The following is a 21,164-nucleotide window of genomic DNA, read 5'->3' on the forward strand; positions in this document are numbered from 1 at the left end:
TGGAGTGATGGGGAAAGTGAAAGAGGGTTTCGAAGAAAAAGGTAAGTTAGTCGGATGGGTTTCTGGAACTACTCAAGGTCGTCCAAGACCGCTGGTAGAATCGTAGGGCTTTGTTAATGAGGGCGTGTGCAATTGAACAATGAAGAGTTCATCTGTTTTATGTTTAGGTTATTTAGATTTTCAATTTAGGACCTTTCTTGTCTGAGCCCTTTTTTTTGATTCTACGATTAACAATATTTTGTTAGCCTTCGAAAATTAAATAATAACCATGTTCCCACCGAGAGTTCAAATTGAGCACTCTCCCCTAATGAGTCAAATGTGTGACTTTGAAACAAAGTAAGGCGTAAAAGCCTGAGAGTGATTAGCATATAATTTCTCCAGTATCGCCTTAGTCTCCTTCGCAGCTGTTCTTAGACTCGTCACGCGTCACGCAACCCGCCTCCCCGCGAACAGGATCAAATATTAAGGTCACAAGAGAAAAGAAGTTGATCACCAACTAAAGAAGCTCTAGATTGTTGAAAAAATTCTCCTTGTCAGCACCTTAAGAAATGTGTAGAACAGAGTGGAGAATATGCATACCAATTTTAGGGGTGTGGAGCGTTAATAATTAACACATATCCAACAGTTTTCCAAGCTGATTCAATGGCCTGTGATGGACTGACATTCCTGGAGAACAAATGGCCTATCATAAAGGACAACACAGAACAAGTAAGTAAAAGGCTTCTCTGGGAAAATATCACTATTGAGTCAGGACGTCATATGGACAATACGATATGCGATGAAGATGCAGATATTTTGTGCTTAACTTGGTTCGAAACGGTCGTAATTGCGAGTTAAGAAAAGTCATCATTACACCTTCAACAATGGGTTATTTTGCCATTTGTGCATGGTTGGCAAACCTTCGAACAGGAGTCAGGCTGAGGGTGACATCGTTATGAATCAAACACTTGCTGTTTTCTAATGTAATTTACCGTTCTATCATCATGCTAAATAACTTCTCATCGCGAGTTGATCTCTGTCATAAGGTCTCCCTGGGCCGCACGCGCTCTCAAGTGTTGGCATGTCAACTTGACAACTTATTGCAACTGTGGACTATCAAGGTTATGGAGCGGGGTCAAGGCAGGATTTTTATGACAAGGTTTAAAATGGCATCTTGATTTTAGGGGTATTCTGGGACGTTTCCAGCCCGGATATTTTCATTTTTGTTTTGACAGGAAAGAGGATTAAATACAAGACGCTACCCCCCACCCTCCCCCATCCCCGGGTAAAACCGTATAGCTTATGTCTTTTTTTTTCCCTCTGACAGGTTATAGCAATCGGTGCTAAGAAATTGGAGCAGTCAGATATTGCGGAAGTGTTACTCACTGTTACAGAAGCAGCAATTGAGTACTTCGTCCCACCCAAAGAGAAGTGTATAGAAGAGGGAGCTGCTGAATCTCCGGTTTGTCAAAGCAAAGTCGACCGAATCCGGGAGATCGTTAATGTGATCAAGAGTGAGGGGGAAAAGGCAAGGAAATGAATACTTGTTTGATAAGGCGCAATGCAGACAGAACTCGACTCGTTTCTAAGCTGTGCTCTCCGCCGTTTGTCTTATTACCTGGAATCTTGTTTGCATCCCATAGGTAATAATGCGGGCAGCCTCGGTTCCAGGTCGAGTCACTGTGGCTGCGATTGATAGCGCCAAAGCTGTGGCCACGTGGTCATGGGGCATCCCTCAAATCTTGCTGCAGAAGGTTACGGTAAAGGAACAAATCTCTTCCGTATAAATACATTCATAATTTCAATCGAGTGATGAGGAAATTAAAAATTTCAGGTTAAATTCTTCGCTTTCGAGAATGGACCGAGTAAATTCAACGGCTTGCCAACACAAAATTAAATGTGGTGATTGTGATTTTCGTTTAGTTATTAGTCATTTGTCGATTTTAAAAATAAATTCTCTCGTACGATATCCCATCCTTGCCAATGATAGGTAATGGAAAGAATGGTCAGAGCCCTCTGGGACGTCTGGAATGCTACAAAACGGAAAACGTTTTTTTTCTTGCCATCATTCCTCGGAGGAGGGGAAGGGAAGGTTTGTCTTTCATTATTGTTGTTCTCCTTCAGGAGAAAAATTATTGTTAAAGCCCTAACAGTACCTTGCAGAACGCCTTTAAATCTCTTAGCCCGAAGACCAATTGCTATAGTTGTCCAAGGCTTTTGAGCCAAATGTGTTTATCCACCATATCAGAGATATTCAGTTGGAATAAAATTAATTAAACGTATCATATTTATGCATCAGAATTGGAAGTAACGGTAAGATACCAATCTATTGATTGCACCACATGGATCAAAATGATTCATTGAAGTTTAAGTGGTTCCTTTTTAACTCGTTCAATTTAGGAGGAAGAGAATCTCGATCGATTTCTCATCGTGGTAAAGCATTTTTGAATTGCGCAAAAATCTTTTCTTTCTCTTGCCCGACAGGAGCGGCTTGGACGAAGGAAAAACCCAACAAGATCCACTCGCTACAAACCTAAAGCAGAATATTCGCGAATCATCGATGCTTCACAACCCTTTCCGGTTTCACCCGAGCGGAAGCGAAGGTACGACAGAGAAGACGAGGACAATACCTCGATAGTGGAGCTTATACACGTCAGTGAGGATTACATTTCCGATGAAGATCCCGACTACGTTCCGGATAAAGCCGACCTTGAGTCATCGGAAGACGAAGAGGATGACGACGAAGATGATGACGAGGATGAGGACAAAAAAAACGAAGAAGGTGACAGTGATGAAACAGAGACGGTCGAAAACACTGAATCTAAGAAAAGTCCCCCCGAAAACGAAGAGAAAACAAACCCAAAAGAGTCAAAAGAGACCGGGAAAGAAGGGGAAAAAGAGCGAAACGGCGAGGTCAAGAAGACGCATAAGAAAAACATTTCTGTCCAAGATAAGAAGAAAACAGAAAGCAAGGTTGGTGAACCTAACAATAGCCACAAAAACGATGGAAAGGAGGTTGATGACAAGGAACGTGATTTACAAGAGAAAGATGCAAAGATGGCGGCTAAAAGAGGCGAAAAATCAGGAAGTCCTCGTAAAGGTGAAGGCAGAATCGTTCTGTAAGACTGATTACATCTTTGTAACATTCCTTACAACTGACTCCTACGATGTTTCTATTTCTAGTTACAAGGAATGCTTTTTGGAGACGTGTAATTATTGTATTTATCATTTTTGTCCGCGAAAATAGCATAATACTACTGGGATGTAACGTCACGATCCTCAAAGGAGCTTTCTCGAAATGATTATCTCGTCAGAAGCAAGTCATGATCTCCATTTTAAGTGTAAGATAAATGACAGTTGCAGCCAAGAAAGAACAGCCTTTGAGAAGTGTGTGTTTCCATTTAAGGAAAATGAAAAGTATTATATTTGTGTGTTACTGAATTAAAACTAAGTAATAAATAAATTTAAAAAAATTAACATAAATATGATGGCTCGTTTTGTTTAGTGTGGACTAATTCTAATTTCGACCCGGAAATAGGCCTTTATAGATTATGCTAGCATAATTCGCATATTTTCATAATTATCGGATCATTTTTGATGCTACAATTCGATCATTGTTCATCTCTACTCCCAAGCACTTGGTGACGTTATTCGATGTGTTAAGTTTTAGTTCAAGTAGTAGCATTTGTAGTTCACTGTGAATCACTGAGCGGCGTCTGAAACGGTCTGAGTCCTGGGTCTGGAGTGCACCGTAACCGGAAGTCACATTGTACGTCATGTTGGTGTGCATGTTAACATGAACCACATTTTTTTTTAATTTAATTGTGGATTTGTTGCGTTTTTTTCCTGTAGACCAACGGCTTCTAATTAAAAAATGTATTTTTTGGACTTATTTGCTCTTTTTTCAAAGAGCATGTTTTAAAAGCAGGGGCATAATTTGGAAAAAGAGCATAATTTTTTAGCATAATTTCGCTAAAAAATGCAATCGTACTAGCATAATATGCTACTTTTACTAGCATAATCTATAAAAGCCTACCTGGAAACAGTGGACGAGAAGAGTAACATTATTCATTTCCAGGGTCTTTCTTTGAAACTTGAGAACGAGGCTGCAAAATTCCATATATTCATTCATTTCCGTTTGTTTATTACTACCCTGAGAGCAGAGCCTTTTTAACCCGTCCTCGAATCGAAAAGGGAAAAAGGCTCTGCCGACATCCTGTTGTTGCTCGTTTGAACATGCGCGGCGGTTGCCTAGAAACTGATCCTTTTCCAGGCCCCCTTGAACTGTTGTGGGCGCAGATTTGGTCATCTGTGTACAGGACAACAAAGGATTGCGCACCAAAACCGGTTTGACTGGAAGCAAAACCGGCTTGACTAGCCCGGAGTTTTGGGCTTTCGACATTTCAAAGCAACAACAGGATGTCGGCAGAGCCTTTTCCCTTGGAGGGTTAAAAAGAAGAAAAGAAGAAGAAAAGGCTCTGCTCGCAGGGTAGTTTATTATCGGCGCAAAACAGAGAATGTTAATATAGGCACAAAGTGTAACCAAAGAACCGAATTCGAAATGCCCATTCCATTCCAGATGTTTTCTGTTTTGGCGTAGTCTGATGGCTTATGGCACCTTAAAACTTTGCAAAACGATTTTTCAAAGGAGTTCACTTAGTTTTTCTCTCGAAGTCTTTTATGAGATAAAAATGCAAATGTGTTAATGCAAACAAATGGATCGATGTATATGAGAACGATCCTTCGCAGTAAAGGATCGTTCTCATATACATCTCATAACCGCAGTTCACACATATGTTTCATATGTTTGTTGTTGTTAAATGGATCGATGTTAAAAGAATAACCAATTTAACAAAAGTGTCTTATTTACGTCCAAAATTATTTAATCTTGCGTTTGTTAATTCTCTTTACATTACCTCAAGTTACATCGTGCGTGACTTTTGTAACAAATGAAGACAATCTATTCAGACATTTGTAATTTTTAGCCAATGACAGCGATTCCAAGGCTTAAAAGCGTGTGCCACCTGCACATGTATAAAGAAAGTATAGAAAAGAAAAAAAAAATTGCTTACATACGTTCTGTGTTGTAAGAGCTCGAAATGGCATATAAAAAGAATTCAAATCAAGAACCCTGCGACCACATGTTCAAGGTTTTGCTCCTTGGAGATGCTGGTGTTGGAAAGACAAGTTTAATGTGGAGGTTTTCGGACGATATGTTCAATCATACTTACATCTCTACTATTGGAATCGATTTCAAGTTACGTACTATTGACGTGCAAGGAAAAAAAATTCGTCTGCAGATCTGGGATACCGCAGGCCAGGAGCGATTTCATGCCATCAGTGTGTCGTATTATAGGACCGCGGCTGGAATAATGCTTATTTACGATATTAGTCGCAGACGTTCGTTTGAAAACATTGCAAAATGGCTTCGGAAAATTGACGAACATGCGAAAGAAGATGTCATTAAACTATTGATAGGAAACAAATGCGACCTTCAGCCTCCAAGAGCTGTCAAACGCGAAGAAGGGGAACAGCTAGCTGACGAGTACGATATGACTTTCTTCGAAACAAGCGCTAAGGAAAATGAAAACATCGACGAAGCTTTTGAATGTGTCGCAAAGGAAATCCTTTATAAATTTCAACCAGAATGGAGTACAAAAGAACAAGACAAGGTTACAAACGGATCGGTAGTTGACATAAAGAAAAAGAGTCGCTTTGTGAGGAAAAAAGAGAAAAATTGCTGTTAATTTTTTTTTCTCTCAGTCCGGCATAAAACTGAAAAAAAGAAATCATTTTCTTTATTTAGGTTTCTGTAGCTTGTGACAAGGAATAATTCATTTCAGTTTCATTGCAGTGGCGAAAGATCACGCTAACTGTTGTCCCTTCATAGGGAATTATTTACATTCTCTTTCGATGCAGGTACTCAATAAATATTTAAATATCTTTTGTTCAAATTTAGTGCATAATCAGAAGATTAAACTGCAATAAAGAATAACAGCAACTGTTTGTCCTCTTTTCAACTTTTGTTTTCGTGGCAACAACAACCAAAATTGATTTTAGGAAATTCACGAACGGATAATGTCACTTCCAAGGAGGTGTAGGTAGGGTTACTGAAGAACTGTTGGAGAGTGCGTGAATATTTGACTAAATTCAGAGGATTTGCCGTTGAAATCGTGGCACGTAAATCTAACAGCTAGAGTTAGCCGTGTTGTCATTCTGAACAATCATACAGGGTATAGAGGTAGCTACCCTGTATGATACCCGTTACCTTGTGGGTGACTTTAACTTCCCATGCATAGACTGGCATATGAATAAAGGCTGATAGTTTCGAAAGAAACTGTTTGGGGCTGCGTCGGTGGGAGTAACGAAATAATTTGGATATATCGACAAAGTTGAAATGGTAAATTGGCCACCGTAACGACGAAGGGCTAACGCTCGAGTAATTTTAATTGTAATTTATTATTTCCATAAGGTCGTGGTGGTAGCAAGGATGATAAATATTGTAAGAAATAGACAACTTTTTTGTGAGACATGTTTCGGCATGCTTATGCCATCTTCAATCAATGAGTAACAGAACGTGAGTAATTATATAACAGACAAATAGATGAATAAAATATTTACAGTATGATGTAATACAAAGGTAAAGGTAAAGTCTGTTTAGGAGCCTAGTGGCCCATTAGGCCGGTGCCGAACTCCGGTTTCTGTAGCATGAAGCGACTAGGAGTATTTCTACTCCCCCCTGGATGGGATGCCAGTTCATCGCAGGGTTACCCCCAGCATTAAATTGCCGGTACCCATTTATACACCTGGGTGAAGAGATGCACTGTGAGAGTAAAGTATCTTGCCTAAGAACACAACACAATGTTCCGGCCGGGACTCGAACCACGAGGCCACCGCGCCTCCACGATGTTTATATAAAAAGTTTCTTTGAGTTTTAAATCAAGTTTAAAATTTTTTTTTCAGGTCTGATTTTCGCTATTGCATAAATAGCGCTCTCTACTGCGAAGATCGTGCATCATACGTATCTATAACCGCAGTTCAAAATATATGAACTTCATATATTCATCGTATCAGTTTTAAAGCAATTGAGTTGTTAGCAGAATCCAGAATACTAAAGCAAGAAAGGGAGTGTTTGTTCTTACAAGAAGGAGATGTGTTGAAATGCTTAAAAATATGCGAGTTTTTATCGCTTTCCGTGTGCTCCATCCTAGTAGAAAAGTGGCGACTAGTTTCGCCAAAAAACATGTTCAGTGTTAAAGATCGTACTCCTGATGCTCTAAAATCCATGGTAGTTTATCAATTTCCTTGTGCGGGATGTAATTCCCGATATATTGGCGAAACTAGTCGCCACTTCTCTACTAGGATAAAGGAGCGTGCACGACCTTTTAATGTACAACGCTTCAAAACCAGTCGTTTTAAGAATAGTTTTATTATTTCCTCATGTCGTAAAGCGAACTCATTTTAGCTTTCCCTTCTTTTAGCCGATTGAACGCTTTTTAATAACTAAATAGTTAATATCTAAATTAGTTTAATTTTATTATCTGTATTATGTGAGTAAATACGCAATTCAGTATTTTAACTGCTACGTATTTATGAATAAATAAACTTCAAACTTCAAACTTCAACTGAACTAGTTCACACCTTTGATGTTTGGTGTCACGTTGTAATTAGTACCCGCTTTTTTACATCATGCTGTAAATATTTTATTCATCTACTTGTCTGTTACATAATTACTCACGTTCTGTTACTCATTGATTGAAGATGGCATAAGCATGCCGAAACACGTCTCTCAAAAAAGTTGTCTATTTCTTACAAAATTTATTATTTTTTTGTATTCTGGTGGAGTTAATCTGTAATAAGTAATAAATAAATGCCCCATTCAAAAGCAATGCCGGCCGCTTCACAAAGAGGCCGCTTCTGCGTGAGTTGCAGACTAGTTTTTTCCTTTTAGTCCCCCACCTCCTTTCTACTGCTAACAAAAAACTCTCCCCGACCCACTCCTCTCATCCTGCTTTGCGGCAAATCAAGCGCTCAGCCATTGATCAGCGGTTGCAATCATAAACAACATGAATCCAAAATGGCAGAGGACGATGGACTTCCACCAAACAAGAGAAACAAGTTTGAGAAAAATGTTTTAATAGGAGTTACCGGAAGCGTAGCGAGTATAAAGTTACCGAAACTTGTAGACGAGCTGCATCGCTTACAACCAAAGGTACTGTTGAGGTACATCTGTTTAATCTCGAAGCAACAAAGTCTTTCGAGATGTGCACTCATGTTCACGATCAAGCTATTGTCGTTATCAACGACAGAGAGTGAAATTATTCACTGCGATGACAATTAGCTATGATACTCTAAGATCCCAATCATTCTATGCCTTCTTTCGGGAAAAATGGAAATATTTCTAGCGCATGTATAACATCTGGGGAATTTTATTCTCACGAGGTCACCTTATCATTACATTTATATTATAATATAATATAAATAGAGTTTTAGTTTCCACTCTCTTGATCCCTCTACAACACACATGCTTGGCCAAGTCTATATGACACCAAATTAATTGAACAGCTGACATCAGTTTGTAGTAAAATGATTATTTTTTTTTTTCATTTATTTTTTCATATGAAAAGCCAAATATCCAAGTTATTGCAACAGAACACTCGATGCACTTTTTTGATAGAGACAAAATTCCTGTTAAAGTTTTTAGTGATAAGGACGAATGGGAGGTAAGATAAACTAATTTTTGTTAGACACAACTTTGTAATGTTGTTTTTATTTGTATCTATTTTATATATTTTGGTACTTGATGCATTAGCTGTTGAAACTACTTGTTGTATCTCACATGGAAAGATCGTTTTCAATAGGGGTAGCTAACTAAGGGAGGGGGGTTTCTTTATTTGTGAAAATCTTGCAAAGAAAACCCTTGCATGCCCCAAATGGTAGAGTAGAATATATTCTGATGAAGTGTCTATGCTTTATTTAATAATAATAACACCTTTATTTAGACATGATAATGTTTAAAGCTGAACAGCTTGTGAGGTCGTGTGTAAATGCAAATAAACTCTAAATGAAATAAATTCAAATGATGATGGTTTTGAGGAGAGGGGAAAACCGGAGCACCCGGAGAAAAACCTCTCAGAGCAGAGTAGAGAACCAGCAAACTCAATCCACTTACAACGCTGGGTAGGGGAATCGAACCCGGGACACATTGGTGGAAGGCGAGTACTCTCACCACTACGCCAACCCTGCTCCCCCAATTTATTCCTGTCTCAGTGACTTCCTTTTCAAAAACACTTAATTTTTTGCCTCCAGCCTTTTCACAGTAGTTGAAAATGATACAAAAAATTAATACAATTTGATTGAGTAAGATTATGCGATTTTAGCGATAGTGGTGATATTTTTTTTACTGTTAGGCATGGAGTACAATGCAAGACCCAGTTCTGCATATTGAGGTAACTTACTAATTGTTTTTTCATCTGAAAAAGTTAAAGGAATCCAACTGAGTTTGTTTGGGATAGTTATTAAAATGCTGTAGTTTTCATCTCCAACACACTTTCCTGAAACATGTCGATTACATATTACTTTCCAGTAGCTGCGACGCTGGGCTGATATTATGATTATTGCACCACTTGATGCCAATACTATGGCCAAGTTGGCAAATGGTTTGTGTGACAACCTCTTGGTGAGTTCAAACCTTTCACTTTCATGTCACTTAACAGGCTTAGCCATTGCTGACAACAGATTATTTTCCTTGTTTCCAGACCTGCACAGTCCGTGCATGGGATCTTAAGAAACCTTTGCTCTTCTGCCCAGCAATGAACACGCTAATGTGGGAACACCCAATCACCTCAGAGCAGGTTGAACGGCTTATTAACCTCGGATATACGAATGTTCCACCAATTAAAAAGACCCTGGCCTGTAAGGACACCGGTAAGATTGCTTTGGAATGTTTTGAGTATGCACTTAATGTTGTTCTTTTGTCTAACACAAATTCATTTCTTGAACCAGAGTTATTCTATTGTTTTGTTTTTGTCTCTATGTAGTAGTCAGCAAGTGACTCAATCTATCAGTAACTCAGCAACAATTTTTCTCAAATACTGGTATTAGAAAATCATACACAAAAAATACATTTTGTGTCATTTTATTTGCACATTCTATTTTCATATTTTAGGTATCGGGGCAATGGCTGAGGTTACAAGTATTGTAGCAATAGTAAAAGATCACTTGGAGAAGATGAAATGATACCATAATCTTCCCTTTCTTAGTTTATATAATATCAACCAGAATTCTGTAGGTTCCAGTTCAAACATTACTCTAAGCCATATAAACAAACACTATGCATTACAATTAACTGACTAACATTTTTGGCATTTTTAGCAATTCCTGTTCAACTAAATACATCGCATTTGTTTGAGATTAAAGTAAATTTCTACATTATGTTCTGCAACTAATAGATCAAACCCAATTCCCTCAACCTCTAAGGGTACTGAATTTAACATACTGTAACAGTATTCATTCACCATTGGTAGTCCAGCTATTACTTCTGGACCTTTTGGAATGCAATGTATATGTTGTGATATTACCTAACACATTATTAACAGTGAAATACAGCTGAAATAAATTAGATTTACATGTACAGAGATAAAATAAATACTTTCTTTTTTACACTTTGTTTCACATCTTTTCATAAGTCAGTTGATAACCACATGTCTTGCATGTTTTTGTCCATTCATCAGTTTCCTCATTATATTCTTCTTCCTCCTCAAATTCATGCTTATGTCTATTAGTATCTTTCTTCCATGTGCTTGTTCTCACTGCTCGGCGAAGTTCTGTTGAGTGGAATGTAAAATAGTTAGTAACTGGTTGGTAAACTTAGAATGATTGTACATTTGAAAGACATGAAGTGGAGCAAACCTTTAACTTTCTTGTCAAATTTTTTTTGTTTTTGTTCTTCCCTCTTCTCTGCTCTACCCTGTCTTGCTTCCTCAAGACCATCCTCTCCTCCCCACACCCCTAATGAGCGTTCAACAATCTGCAATACAGTAGAATTTTAGTACCACCAACAACAAAACCTATCTGATGAGGTTCTTGAAGAGATTAGTTCTGGGTACTAGCTGTATTTCTGAGCAAGTCCTCATTAATAGTGCTATGTTATGAGCATTTCTTTGCCTCTTGGAAAATAACAGGCTTTAAGCAACGTGAGTTGGCAAGAGGTTTGCAAGGGTCCAGCACCTCTCCCCATTAGTGCGAGACCCCCAGCTAACCTCTACCCAACTCATCTCATTCTGTCAGCAGGGCAGAGAAAGGTGCATCCTGTGTTGCAACTACTGAGGGCCTGTTGGCAGGATACATTTTTGACACCATATTTAGCAATATTCAACTAAATTCTGCCCTTGAATAACTTCTATATTTGGTTATATGTCTGAGGTGGTGGCAATTAAGGGGAAATGACCCACCTGTGATTTTAGGTAGAGTTTCATTTCTCCCCTGGAGTGATGTGGATTTTTTTTTAAAATGAATTTCAGAGGTGGTTCTCTCTTGTCCAAGTCACAGTCTTTTAAGAGAAATTGCTGAAAACAGAGTTTCAAACATTAATCACAATTAACCATGAAGTATTTGTAGTACCGGTAGTTTAAAATAAATTTAGTTTAAAATGATTTAAAACCAGTTACATTTAATGAGCTTTCCTTTGTTTAAAATGTAATTTATAAATCTTTAAAATTCAACCTAACTTGATATCATCTCAACTTGAATTCCATTTTAAGTTACAGCATTTAAAGCACTGTAAAGGTAGGTAAAGCCTTCTTACAAGCCAAGTAGCCTATTGGGCTGGCACTTAACCCCAGCTTCTGTTGTATGAAGCAACTAGGAGTATTACTACTTCCCTCTGGATAGAATGCTAGTCCATTGCTGGGTTACCCCCAGCATTAAATTTGCTAGTACCAATTTAATTCTCCTGGGTGAAGAGAGGCACTGTGAGAGTAGAGTGTCCTGCCCAAGAACACAACACAATGTCCCCAGCCAGGGCTTGAACCCAGACCACTTGATCCAGAGTCAAGTACACTAACCATGTGGCCACTGTGCCCCCTCACAATTTACAGAACTGACAACTGTCAAATTACATTATTTGATACTATATATACAAACTTTATTTGAACAGCTCCCTGTCTAGGGCTCTTCCGCCGTCAATGCTAACAACTAATTACATGAATATATCATAATATGCTAAAATTAAAAATTACAGATTTAAAAAATAATTATAAACTTTAGCCTTAAACTTTTTTACATCAGAGGTTTTCTTAATCTCGTTTGGAAGGTTATTATACAGCTTTGCACCCTGAAATGCAAATGATCGTTGCCCTGTTTTTAATCTGCAAATTGGGAGGTCTAATTCACCACTGTATCTAGTGTTTCTGTCGTGAATCTTTGAACACTGAATAAATTTTCCAGTGAGGTAGCTGGGTTTCTGGTCATGAATACACTTATGGACCATTAATAAGTCTTTTGTAAGCAGTCTATCATTCCCATTGAGCCAATTTAGAGATTTCAGGCCTTCCGTGACATGGTCATATTTCTTAAGGCCTAAAATGATTCTACATGCGAAATTTTGTGTGTGTAGATATACGTTTTCAGAAGAAATACTTTAAACATCCTTTTGTTTATTTTGTTGACAATCAAACAGATCCACACCTCCTTAGCTTCTGTCTTTGTTATTAATGAATGTTTTTCATCAGGGTCTCTGCAAATGAGAACAATCAATAAGATATGATTTAAAATGCTACTTGATACTGATGTTGCACGACAGATACTTCAAAGGGATTTTTAAGGAAGTAATTGAAAGTATGAAAAAAGGCTCCACTCACCTACAATTATCACAGACATAAACCTCAAAATGTTTGTAGATGTATGAAGTCAGGAATTCTTTTTGGCATTCAAGGCAATGCAGCTGATCTCCATAGAGAATGGGTGCTGTTTTGATGGGATCAAAATAAACCATACATAACGTATAAACCACAGAAAACACGTTTATGAAATAAAAACCTTAATAGGGTCCTGAGGGATATGAAACTTTCACCCCCCCCCCCCCTCCCCATCACGTCACCCCTTCACCGCGTGGTTAGTAAGAACCTGTAGTTAAGAGCAAAATACTTCGCTCGAGTAGCACTATTTGGTTTAAAAAAAAAATAGGAGTTCAAAATAAACCAACATTAATTGAAACACGAGAATAGGTATATCTACAACAGAGAACTTGAATACATTACGTAAGGTTTTATGATTCTTCGTCTAGTCTTATTGACTAGCTACTCGCCCCTCGAAAACAAAAAAACTGACCTGGTTCTTTAACAAGATTTTTTCTCTCTCCTTGGCTTTCTTCTTCCTCCGGGTCTAACAAAAACCCACCCCCTGTATCAACAACACGAGATATCGTCGCAGAAACCTCACTGCTACTGTTGACCGTGGATGCATCGCCATCTCGCGATTTCATTTCTGGATAGGGTCGATTGGAAAGCCTTGCATTGCGAAGCATTAACGCTCTTTGCCGATTCCTCTCAATACGAGCCTTTTGTGCGTCTGTTAATTTCCTCTCTGCCATACTGGGATATTTACAACAAATTTTAGCCTGATATTTTAAAGTGAAGATTCACCAGGATCTCGTCATCTTCAATCCCCATACATGACCTACCTACCACTAAGCCACGATAGGCCGCTAACCATAACATACAGCATCGCGGGCGTTTGGGCTAAAGCAAGCAAGGAGGACTTATTCTTTCTTATTTTGCTAAAATTTGGTTCTGTGAATCAGAAGCCATTGCGATGCTTTGATTATGAAAATTTTAGCTATTCGTAGTTGATACTGTGTGCAAATTTTTTTCAAATAACCCGGAGATTCGTCGAACGGAGGTTGAAGGAGTGGACTGAAGATTGAACATGGCGGATCCTGTGAGCAGTTACGACGCAAAACTGCTGAAAAACCTGGGTGGTGTAGGGCTTGTGATGACTATTATCTTCACCATATCGGTATGTTGATCAAAAATGTTTCAGGCAGTGTCCGTCGATCTTTCTTGGCGAAGAAAACTTTTTTCTTGGAAGGTTGAGGGAAACCTTGATCGGCTCATAAGGAACGTACTGTACAGGTCATATTTTGTATTCGAGCCACGGTGAAATTTAAAAGCTATTTTATGATTAATTTCACGCCGCTTATTTCATTTTCTTTGTGTACTAATCGGATTGTGTGTCAATTTCAACGGTGTCTGATTTTCTCTTGTAAACATCAAAATAAGTCAAGGGAACGTTAAGGAAGGCTCTAAGTTGATAAGGCAGAGGGGAGTCTGGGATGATGTTGATACACACCATTGATTACAAATTTTGTTGTTTATTATTGCTGAGTATGTTTACGAGTTGTATTTTGACTCGCCGTATGGGTGAGTCAAAATACAAATAGCGAGTAAAAATACTCAGCAATACTACACAACAAAACATCTAATAAGACATTTAATATCCAACACACCAAATTTTTATTTTAGTGTGGGCGAATTTCGTGGACTTTTCTGGAGTACAAATAATGCATGATATTTGTAGTCATCTGGGCCATTATTTGTACTCTGCGAAGCACAGTTGAATAATAAGGTATTGTATTGGGCTAGCCTGGTCTACAAGAAGGCATGCAGTGTGTGTAATCTTTTTTTTTTTTTTTATTGTAAACTCATATTATTACAGGTTGGACTACTTATTGTCATAATTGTGAAGCGGCAAATACTAAGGATGTTGCTACTTTCAAAAAGAGGACCACATTCCCCTGTTGGGAGTGATGCACCTAAGGTAAGCTACAGTACAGTGATCTAAGTCTTTGAAATGGGTTAATAACTACTCTTAAAAACCAACAAAACACAGGGAAGCATAATGTTTCAAAAGGTTAAGCATGATCAGACCACCTCGTTACTCAAGGAAGACAGGACAGGTAGTCTATAGATGAAATGGAATCTACTTTGGATGTGAGAAAATATGGAGATGAAAGATATTACTTCATTACTAGTGACATTTACATGCAAATATTTGTAAATGGACTGGATTGCAGGCTCAGCTTTGTTATCAGGTGAGGTTTATTAACAAACAAGAATTGAAATTTTTTCTTCAGAGATTAGGAAGAAAGATTACAGCTCATTTACAGAGAATTTCCCAGTTAAGAATGGAACCCAGGATGTTATCAGAACAATTCAACAAACCTGCAGATGGTACATCTAACTTTGATTCTCCTTCAGGTTCGTACTATGAATATTATGTGGATATTTTCTTACAGGCTGTAAGTGCTATTTTTAGTTTTATAAAATTCTACCACCAGTAACCAGCAACCATCAATCTGCATGGGGTCAGTGGACCATAACCCCAGTTTCAGGCCCTCACATAGGTTAAGTGTCTGTCAGACATATTCTTAATCAGAACTTATGAGTACAACTATGTGAAAATTATACACCAGCTTTGTACTGATTAATACTTTCTTGTAAGAACAGAGTAAGTTTGTTTAGGGAATGTTAAGCTTAAACACAAAGGTGCACTATAAAAGGAGCCTTAGGTCCCACTGGACCATTTGTCAATCAACCATTGTGTGATGTAGAACTCTTAGAGTCAAGTCAGCTTGAGCTACAGCTACTCCAAAGCAGTGAACAGCGGGCGCATTCCTCAAAATTGTTTTATGTCTTCATCACAATACAAGAATGTTTTAGATTTGTATTTCCTTTCTCCAATGGAAACTGTCTCTATTTGTGGCAGTAAATTTGATATCAAAGTAGGTGGTTCGCACGTTACCTCATGCCACCATGCTGGTAGAAGTAAACAATAGATATCTCATTAGCTCCTCTTGTTCGTCTACCAGCATTTGAATTTGACCCACACACGTCAACGGTGAGTGACAAATGAGCCTAGGTCTTCCCAGGGAAGACCTCCCTATGTAGCGCGCCTTCGTGTTTAAGGGTGACATGTTGCATCTTCCTTATCAGCCATTTTTTCCTAACAGATCAATACACCAGAAGCTATAAGTACAGAATGAAGGCTATGGACAAGATGACAGAACTAGGTCTGTTACCTGCGTCAATTTTCTTGGTTCGTTTCTTATTAATACCTTGTCACTTCCAGCGTAAAGATAACCAAGCAGCTTTGACTTTCAAAAGAAGTGTTATTTTCTCTCAATACCTTTCTTTACATAGATGACCTTTTATGCACAATTGACTTCAAATACAGCCGTAAAAAGAAGCAGTCAGTCAGAGACCACCTCAAGTCTTTACAGGGGCCTCCGTACAATATAATACGTGGTGGTGATGACACAATTAGAGAAGTTGCAGATATGTATGAACATGCAAGATTTGAAACTAAGGTAGCAAACATTACATTGAATGAATTTTCATTTGGTAAAAAAATAAATCCTAAAGATTGTTAGCTCCAAAGCCAAAAAAAAAAAAAAAAACTAACAAAACAAAACAAAAGGGGGAAGGGGGACAACAAAAAAATTAAACTAAATTAAAACTCTTTCCATATTTCCATTTGAGCTGCCCAATGAGAAATCATGAGTTATTTATATCACGAAGTTTGATGATTAGTGGAAGTATCATCACATGGATCACACTAGATCTACTTACCAGGTAGCAGGACATTAAGTAAAATGTCAATTCCTCTTTCTTTAAGGAATTTGGTGCATTGCAGTACAGAAAGTTTGCCTATCTTGTTGAACAACTGAAGGACAGGTGTGGTATCCTAGATGTAATGAAAAGTACATATCACAATAATGTGCAAGTGCTTTTAACAATGACTAATACCTGCCTGTTTTTTAATTGCACACCCTGGACTGTAAGGATCCCCTCCCTAGAAGTAAAAATTGTGTTTTCTCTCCTTTCTGTCAGTATTCTCTTACTACCGGTAGTCATCTTTTTCACTCATAACTCATACCTCTTCCAAGTAATTTTCTACGGAATTTTGTGTTGGTTATAAATAATGCAAATACAATTAAAATTAGGTAATTTTGGTTTCATCAACTGATTTGGTATTGTGAGTTGGCAACTGTAAAGAGTTTTAAAGCTAAAATAAATGTTAATTTGAAAGAAAGAAATTTAACACTACAAAGTAATACCTAAATTTCTATGAGTTAGGCAAATCCCATCCATATCTACAGTGGTTTTCCATAACATAAATTTTAGTCAAAGTAATAATTATTTTGCATTGAGAAATACAAATGAAAACAAAGAAAGATATGAAATTAAAAAAAAAATTATTAAACCTCTTAAGATTTTTCTTGGTTTTTTGTGCCTAGGGTGAAAGATGAGTACCAGTGTCCCAATGTAGACACACTTGTGTCTCCTTCTGTTTCACAATTTAACAAGAAAGGAAAACCTGCATTTGTCTGATCTTGCAATCAACCTCTCCGTTAGTATATTGTCTTATCAATTCCCCCTTCACATGCAACTTTTACAACTACCTTTTACTGCCTCTGACAGCCATATTACAGCTTCTTCTCACTTGCAGGTGGAGTCATTTTTATCAATATTTTAATATTTTTATAACAATTACAAGTTACTTTCTTGAATGTGCTTACTAAATGTAGAAGTGTTTTTAAACTGTCATGCCAAAAACTCATCAAATTGCCATCTTTATTTCCTAATTTTTCTTTTGCATAACACATAAAATAACACAGCTAGCTAGTTTTTTTTTTTTTTTCCTTCATTTGAAGTTCATAAGATGAACATGGGTTATCCAACCAAGGACATACAGTTAACTCACCAATACCACAAACTAAAATGATAAAGTCATTTAGGAAATAAATTGAAAGTAGATAAAATAATTCTTGACAAAACATCACTCCACATAAATATCACTTTGATGCTAAACCTATAATATTTGTATGTTTGTCATAGTACTTGGCTCAAAAGAAACATTGCTGCCAACTTCAGTAAATAAAATAATACGACTTTGATGAATGTAATTAGTACAATAGATTTATTTAACTTGTCCTTGGTTAAATGTTTCAGGTTTTTCCTTTCTTTCTCTTTCTCTGCTTTTCTATCTGTAAAAGTTATTTCATTCAATGCAACTGTGATGTAAGCTTGTATTTTCATGAATTTTTATAGGGTACGTCTTTATGTAAATGTTCCTGGAAGTCTTATAATTGCTGGAAACAGTAAAAAGCCAATAAGAAAGCCGCCATCAAGCACAAAGATAGAGGAACCAAGTATAGAAGTAAAAACAATACCAGAAACAGAAACTGATCCTGGGAATGTGACACAAAGTGGTGCTGTGAGCATGTAATATTAAGAAATTTGGAAGCCATTTGACTTTTCAGGATTTATATTTGAAGACCTAAGAATCTCATATGCCTGTGTGCTGGAAAGAAAATTTCACCAAATGCTTTTTAGATAACTCTAGTGTATATTTGGAGTATCTTAGAAAGCAAAGGTTGAGGTGTGTACATAATTCAGCTTAAAGCTTGAGATCTTCTTGGAAGAGAGGCCCACAAAAGAATGGTCATGATATCTTTGGGATTCAAAGGATTTTAACCACCATCATCACTGTGGTCATCATCACTATCCATATCAAGGCGCCTTGCATCATATTCTTCAGAGTCACTTTCATCGCCAGAGTGATCCTCCTGAACTGTTTCTCGATATCTTGAACATATGGTTAAGACTTTTAAGGATATTTAACATGTACAAATCATGGTTATCTTGTATTGAACTGAAGCAATCCAAGTACAATTAAGTTCAGCAGTATTCTGTCTATCGAGGCAAGATTAATGCCTTCAAGACCAGGTTAAGAAAGACCAATGCCTTCATTGACCAATTAAAAAAAAGCAAGATGCCTGTCTGTATGTACTCATGCCCTTGAAATGGTAGAATCTAGGCACAGTCCTCAAACAGTTTCTGCACTTACCGGTACTTCACATCAAGAGTTCATAATAATGCATGTGAAAGGCATTGTGTAAAAAAGCATGTAATAAACGAGATCCCTTTCAAAGAGTGTTTCACATGCTATTCAACTACCAGTACAAGTAGCTTTTTAAGCCTGAATGTGAAAACTTGGATTCACACATGCTTTAACAGTCTTGACTATGATCTGAAAAGGAACACAAACATCCTGTTCTTCAGTATTTTCAACTCAAGCATGCTATGAAGCCTCTGAGTATCCAGACTCTACTTTTTGTTCACATCCTTTTTCACTTCCTAATGATTAATTTGTGTTCATAATTAAAAATAAAAACATTTCTGCCATCAAATATTAACTTGCATAGAAAGAAGCAGTAATAAAGGATACTGGAGAGGATTCAAAACTTGTGATGGGTACTCTGTTTTAACCTGACGGCTTGTTTCTCTTAGCTTCAATGTTGCTTGTTGAGCTTGAAGATCCTACAATCAAGCAAATATTACTGGGTAGTGGCAGAATAATTTTCATTTCAGAGTTCAGAATATTTTGCAATAAGATTATTAGCTTAAGGCTTCTATTTAATAATTGGATTGTAAGCTAGTGATTTCTGTTGCACCATAGTTGGTGAGGGCTGGGTGTGTAAAACCTTCAAACTAAGACAATCTCACGTTTTTGTGTTTGCGTTTGTGTTTGTTTACAAGCATACTATGTAAGGCGATCTGTCAAGTACAAAATAGAGAGCCAATGACATAGTCAATCAGGTTGCAGCATTTGTGAGAGAACATCAGTAGTTTTGTACTACACAAGCCAAAGTCTAACATTGTGTTACAAACTGTACTTGCACTTGGTTTTTCAACCCTGTTTAAAAAGCCATTGGTTAGTATTTACCTTAGATTAGTTGACTGAAATATTTAATTTGGAAATCTGAATGAAGACATGCTACTATAAAATTGCCATGATACACTCAAGACAAAGTTCAAATGAAACCAGGTTGTCATGAGTGCCAGAAACAGGTGTGCTTGTTTGGGTGATTCTCACCTTTTGTCTTTTCTCTTGTTCTTGGAGAAGTTTAAATGATTCTTCTAATGAAATTGGCTTTGATTTCTGTACAAAAAGAAATTTAAAGTAAAATATCTGCAAATGTTTTGGGAATAGGAAGAGTGCAGTAAAATCCAAATTTTTTGGAACAATTATTTTACATTGCGTCATACATAGAAAATCTCTTGGTTTCCTTATCCTTTGTCCTGAACATTTTTCTAAAATTGAAGTTGTTTTTCTAATACACAAAACAAATTTAGATTGGTTTCATTCAGAGCCTCAATGACACCACTGCCCCTGGGTAATTAGACCATTCCTGATCTTTTCCTTCCATATCCTTTAGCCTTCCTGTAGACCCTTGTTATGAGCCCTGCCAATCACATTTCTCTGCCTGCAGGAAGATTTAAGATGAATTTGGCAGAGCTTTGCCAGGGGTGTGGCTCATTGTCATTGCTAGACTCCTTGCAGACCTCCTGCCAACTTGTGTTAATTGCTCATACTTTCCCAATAGAACAAAGAAATAGACAGTCTTTGTGTTACCTCTAACTTATAATTTTGGGAAGTTACTGCTGACTCATAATCCCATGTCCCACTTGGAGACTCTGAATTCATTGTTTTCTCATGTTTGTACTTGTTAAGTTTTTGATGTACATCAGCAGTGTCTTGGTGATCTGACTCCACCAACATTTCATCATTATCGTCACTATCGATAGTGGTGTCTACCAAATCAATTCTTGTTCTTTGAACAAGCTGTGACACAGTCAACTTCTCAAACTTTGTAAACGTGTCTTCCAGCTTTTCCTTCTGAACAATCAGCTCCCTAAGTCGATTGACTGTCTTGCTTATCTTTATTCCTTTGTCGGGAAGGCTTTGTAACAACTCCCTGTAAATGCAAGTACAAATAGAAGTTGATCAATGAGCTATTTAGGTCGTCTATCTGTCACCATACATTACAACTTCTAGAAAAACAAATTGAACTGGAAGGCTCACTCACCTGTTAGCAAGAAGCTTTTCTTGTCTTCCTAACATTTCTAACAGCTCCTTTTTCGATAACATACTCCAGTCATTTTTCTCCGCCATGGGTATTAGTGGTAAAAACTACATACAGTAACTACTACACCATATTTCACTGAGTCATCCAACTGGGTAACTGGGTTTATGAATTGTTCATATCTGATTCGTTCTCTGGGAAAAGATGTCTACTTCCGTCCACCATATTGCTTAGGAACCATTCTTATTACTGCTTC

The 21,164-nt window shown here is 37.5% G+C and overlaps 6 protein-coding genes across 9 annotated transcripts in view; 4 read left to right on the top strand and 2 right to left on the bottom strand.

The window, feature by feature from the left end:
- Positions 1-3,442, top strand: part of LOC111338889 (uncharacterized) — a 3,979-nt gene extending 537 nt beyond the window's left edge. Inside the window, exons 1-6 of the mRNA XM_022945477.2 lie at positions 1-41; positions 626-708; positions 1,307-1,507; positions 1,623-1,739; positions 1,970-2,071; positions 2,464-3,442. The exon at positions 1-41 is cut by the window's left edge and continues 537 nt beyond it. Coding sequence (XP_022801212.2) covers positions 1-41; positions 626-708; positions 1,307-1,507; positions 1,623-1,739; positions 1,970-2,071; positions 2,464-3,102 — 1,183 coding nt within the window. The 3' untranslated portion in view covers positions 3,103-3,442. The remainder of the gene's footprint in view (positions 42-625; positions 709-1,306; positions 1,508-1,622; positions 1,740-1,969; positions 2,072-2,463) is intronic.
- Positions 3,443-4,780: 1,338 nt separating this feature from the next.
- On the top strand, positions 4,781-5,985 carry LOC111337335 (ras-related protein Rab-10). Its single transcript, XM_022943648.2, has one exon. The coding sequence runs from the start codon at positions 5,079-5,081 to the stop codon at positions 5,724-5,726; it is 648 nt and encodes a 215-aa protein (XP_022799383.1). The 5' UTR covers positions 4,781-5,078; the 3' UTR covers positions 5,727-5,985.
- Positions 5,986-8,026: 2,041 nt separating this feature from the next.
- LOC111326784 (phosphopantothenoylcysteine decarboxylase) lies at positions 8,027-10,643 on the top strand. Its single transcript, XM_022930891.2, has 6 exons — positions 8,027-8,191; positions 8,607-8,702; positions 9,390-9,428; positions 9,569-9,658; positions 9,738-9,906; positions 10,148-10,643. Exons 1-6 carry the CDS (start codon positions 8,057-8,059, stop codon positions 10,216-10,218), a joined length of 600 nt encoding a protein of 199 aa, XP_022786626.1. The 5' UTR covers positions 8,027-8,056; the 3' UTR covers positions 10,219-10,643.
- On the bottom strand, positions 10,072-13,669 carry LOC111326445 (DNA repair protein complementing XP-A cells). The gene is made up of 6 exons (XM_022930479.2): positions 13,309-13,669; positions 12,840-12,945; positions 12,667-12,715; positions 11,433-11,546; positions 10,891-11,008; positions 10,072-10,805 (listed from the first exon to the last, which is right to left on the bottom strand). Exons 1-6 carry the CDS (start codon positions 13,568-13,570, stop codon positions 10,651-10,653), a joined length of 804 nt encoding a protein of 267 aa, XP_022786214.1. The 5' UTR covers positions 13,571-13,669; the 3' UTR covers positions 10,072-10,650.
- Positions 13,670-13,703: 34 nt separating this feature from the next.
- LOC111326540 (lipid transport auxiliary protein 1) lies at positions 13,704-19,231 on the top strand. Of its 3 annotated transcripts, none has more exons than XR_016000814.1 (8): positions 13,704-13,995; positions 14,695-14,796; positions 15,113-15,236; positions 15,989-16,048; positions 16,179-16,345; positions 16,654-16,712; positions 17,276-17,487; positions 18,090-18,228. XR_016000814.1 is itself a non-coding variant. In XM_022930669.2 (8 exons), exons 1-7 carry the CDS (start codon positions 13,906-13,908, stop codon positions 17,367-17,369), a joined length of 696 nt encoding a protein of 231 aa, XP_022786404.1. In that variant the 5' UTR covers positions 13,705-13,905; the 3' UTR covers positions 17,370-17,388; positions 18,090-18,229. The 3 variants fall into 3 exon arrangements, 2 of the variants coding, with proteins under 2 accessions (XP_022786404.1, XP_022786321.1); XM_022930669.2 differs by having other exon boundaries at positions 13,705-13,995; positions 17,276-17,388; positions 18,090-18,229; XM_022930586.2 differs by lacking the exon at positions 17,276-17,487 and having other exon boundaries at positions 13,712-13,995; positions 18,090-19,231.
- LOC111326687 (uncharacterized) lies at positions 17,595-21,161 on the bottom strand. Of its 2 annotated transcripts, none has more exons than XM_088759086.1 (5): positions 20,912-21,161; positions 20,458-20,800; positions 19,918-19,983; positions 19,270-19,361; positions 17,595-18,635 (listed from the first exon to the last, which is right to left on the bottom strand). In XM_088759086.1, the coding sequence occupies exons 1-5, from the start codon at positions 20,995-20,997 to the stop codon at positions 18,512-18,514; spliced, it is 711 nt and encodes a 236-aa protein (XP_088615212.1). In that variant the 5' UTR covers positions 20,998-21,161; the 3' UTR covers positions 17,595-18,511. The 2 variants fall into 2 exon arrangements, with proteins under 2 accessions (XP_088615212.1, XP_022786515.2); XM_022930780.2 differs by having other exon boundaries at positions 17,595-18,626; positions 20,912-21,160.
- Between the last annotated feature and the right edge of the window lie 3 nt (positions 21,162-21,164).

The sequence above is a fragment of the Stylophora pistillata genome, chromosome 4 (genome assembly GCF_964205215.1).
Source record: "Stylophora pistillata chromosome 4, jaStyPist1.2, whole genome shotgun sequence".
NCBI lineage: Eukaryota > Metazoa > Cnidaria > Anthozoa > Scleractinia > Pocilloporidae > Stylophora > Stylophora pistillata.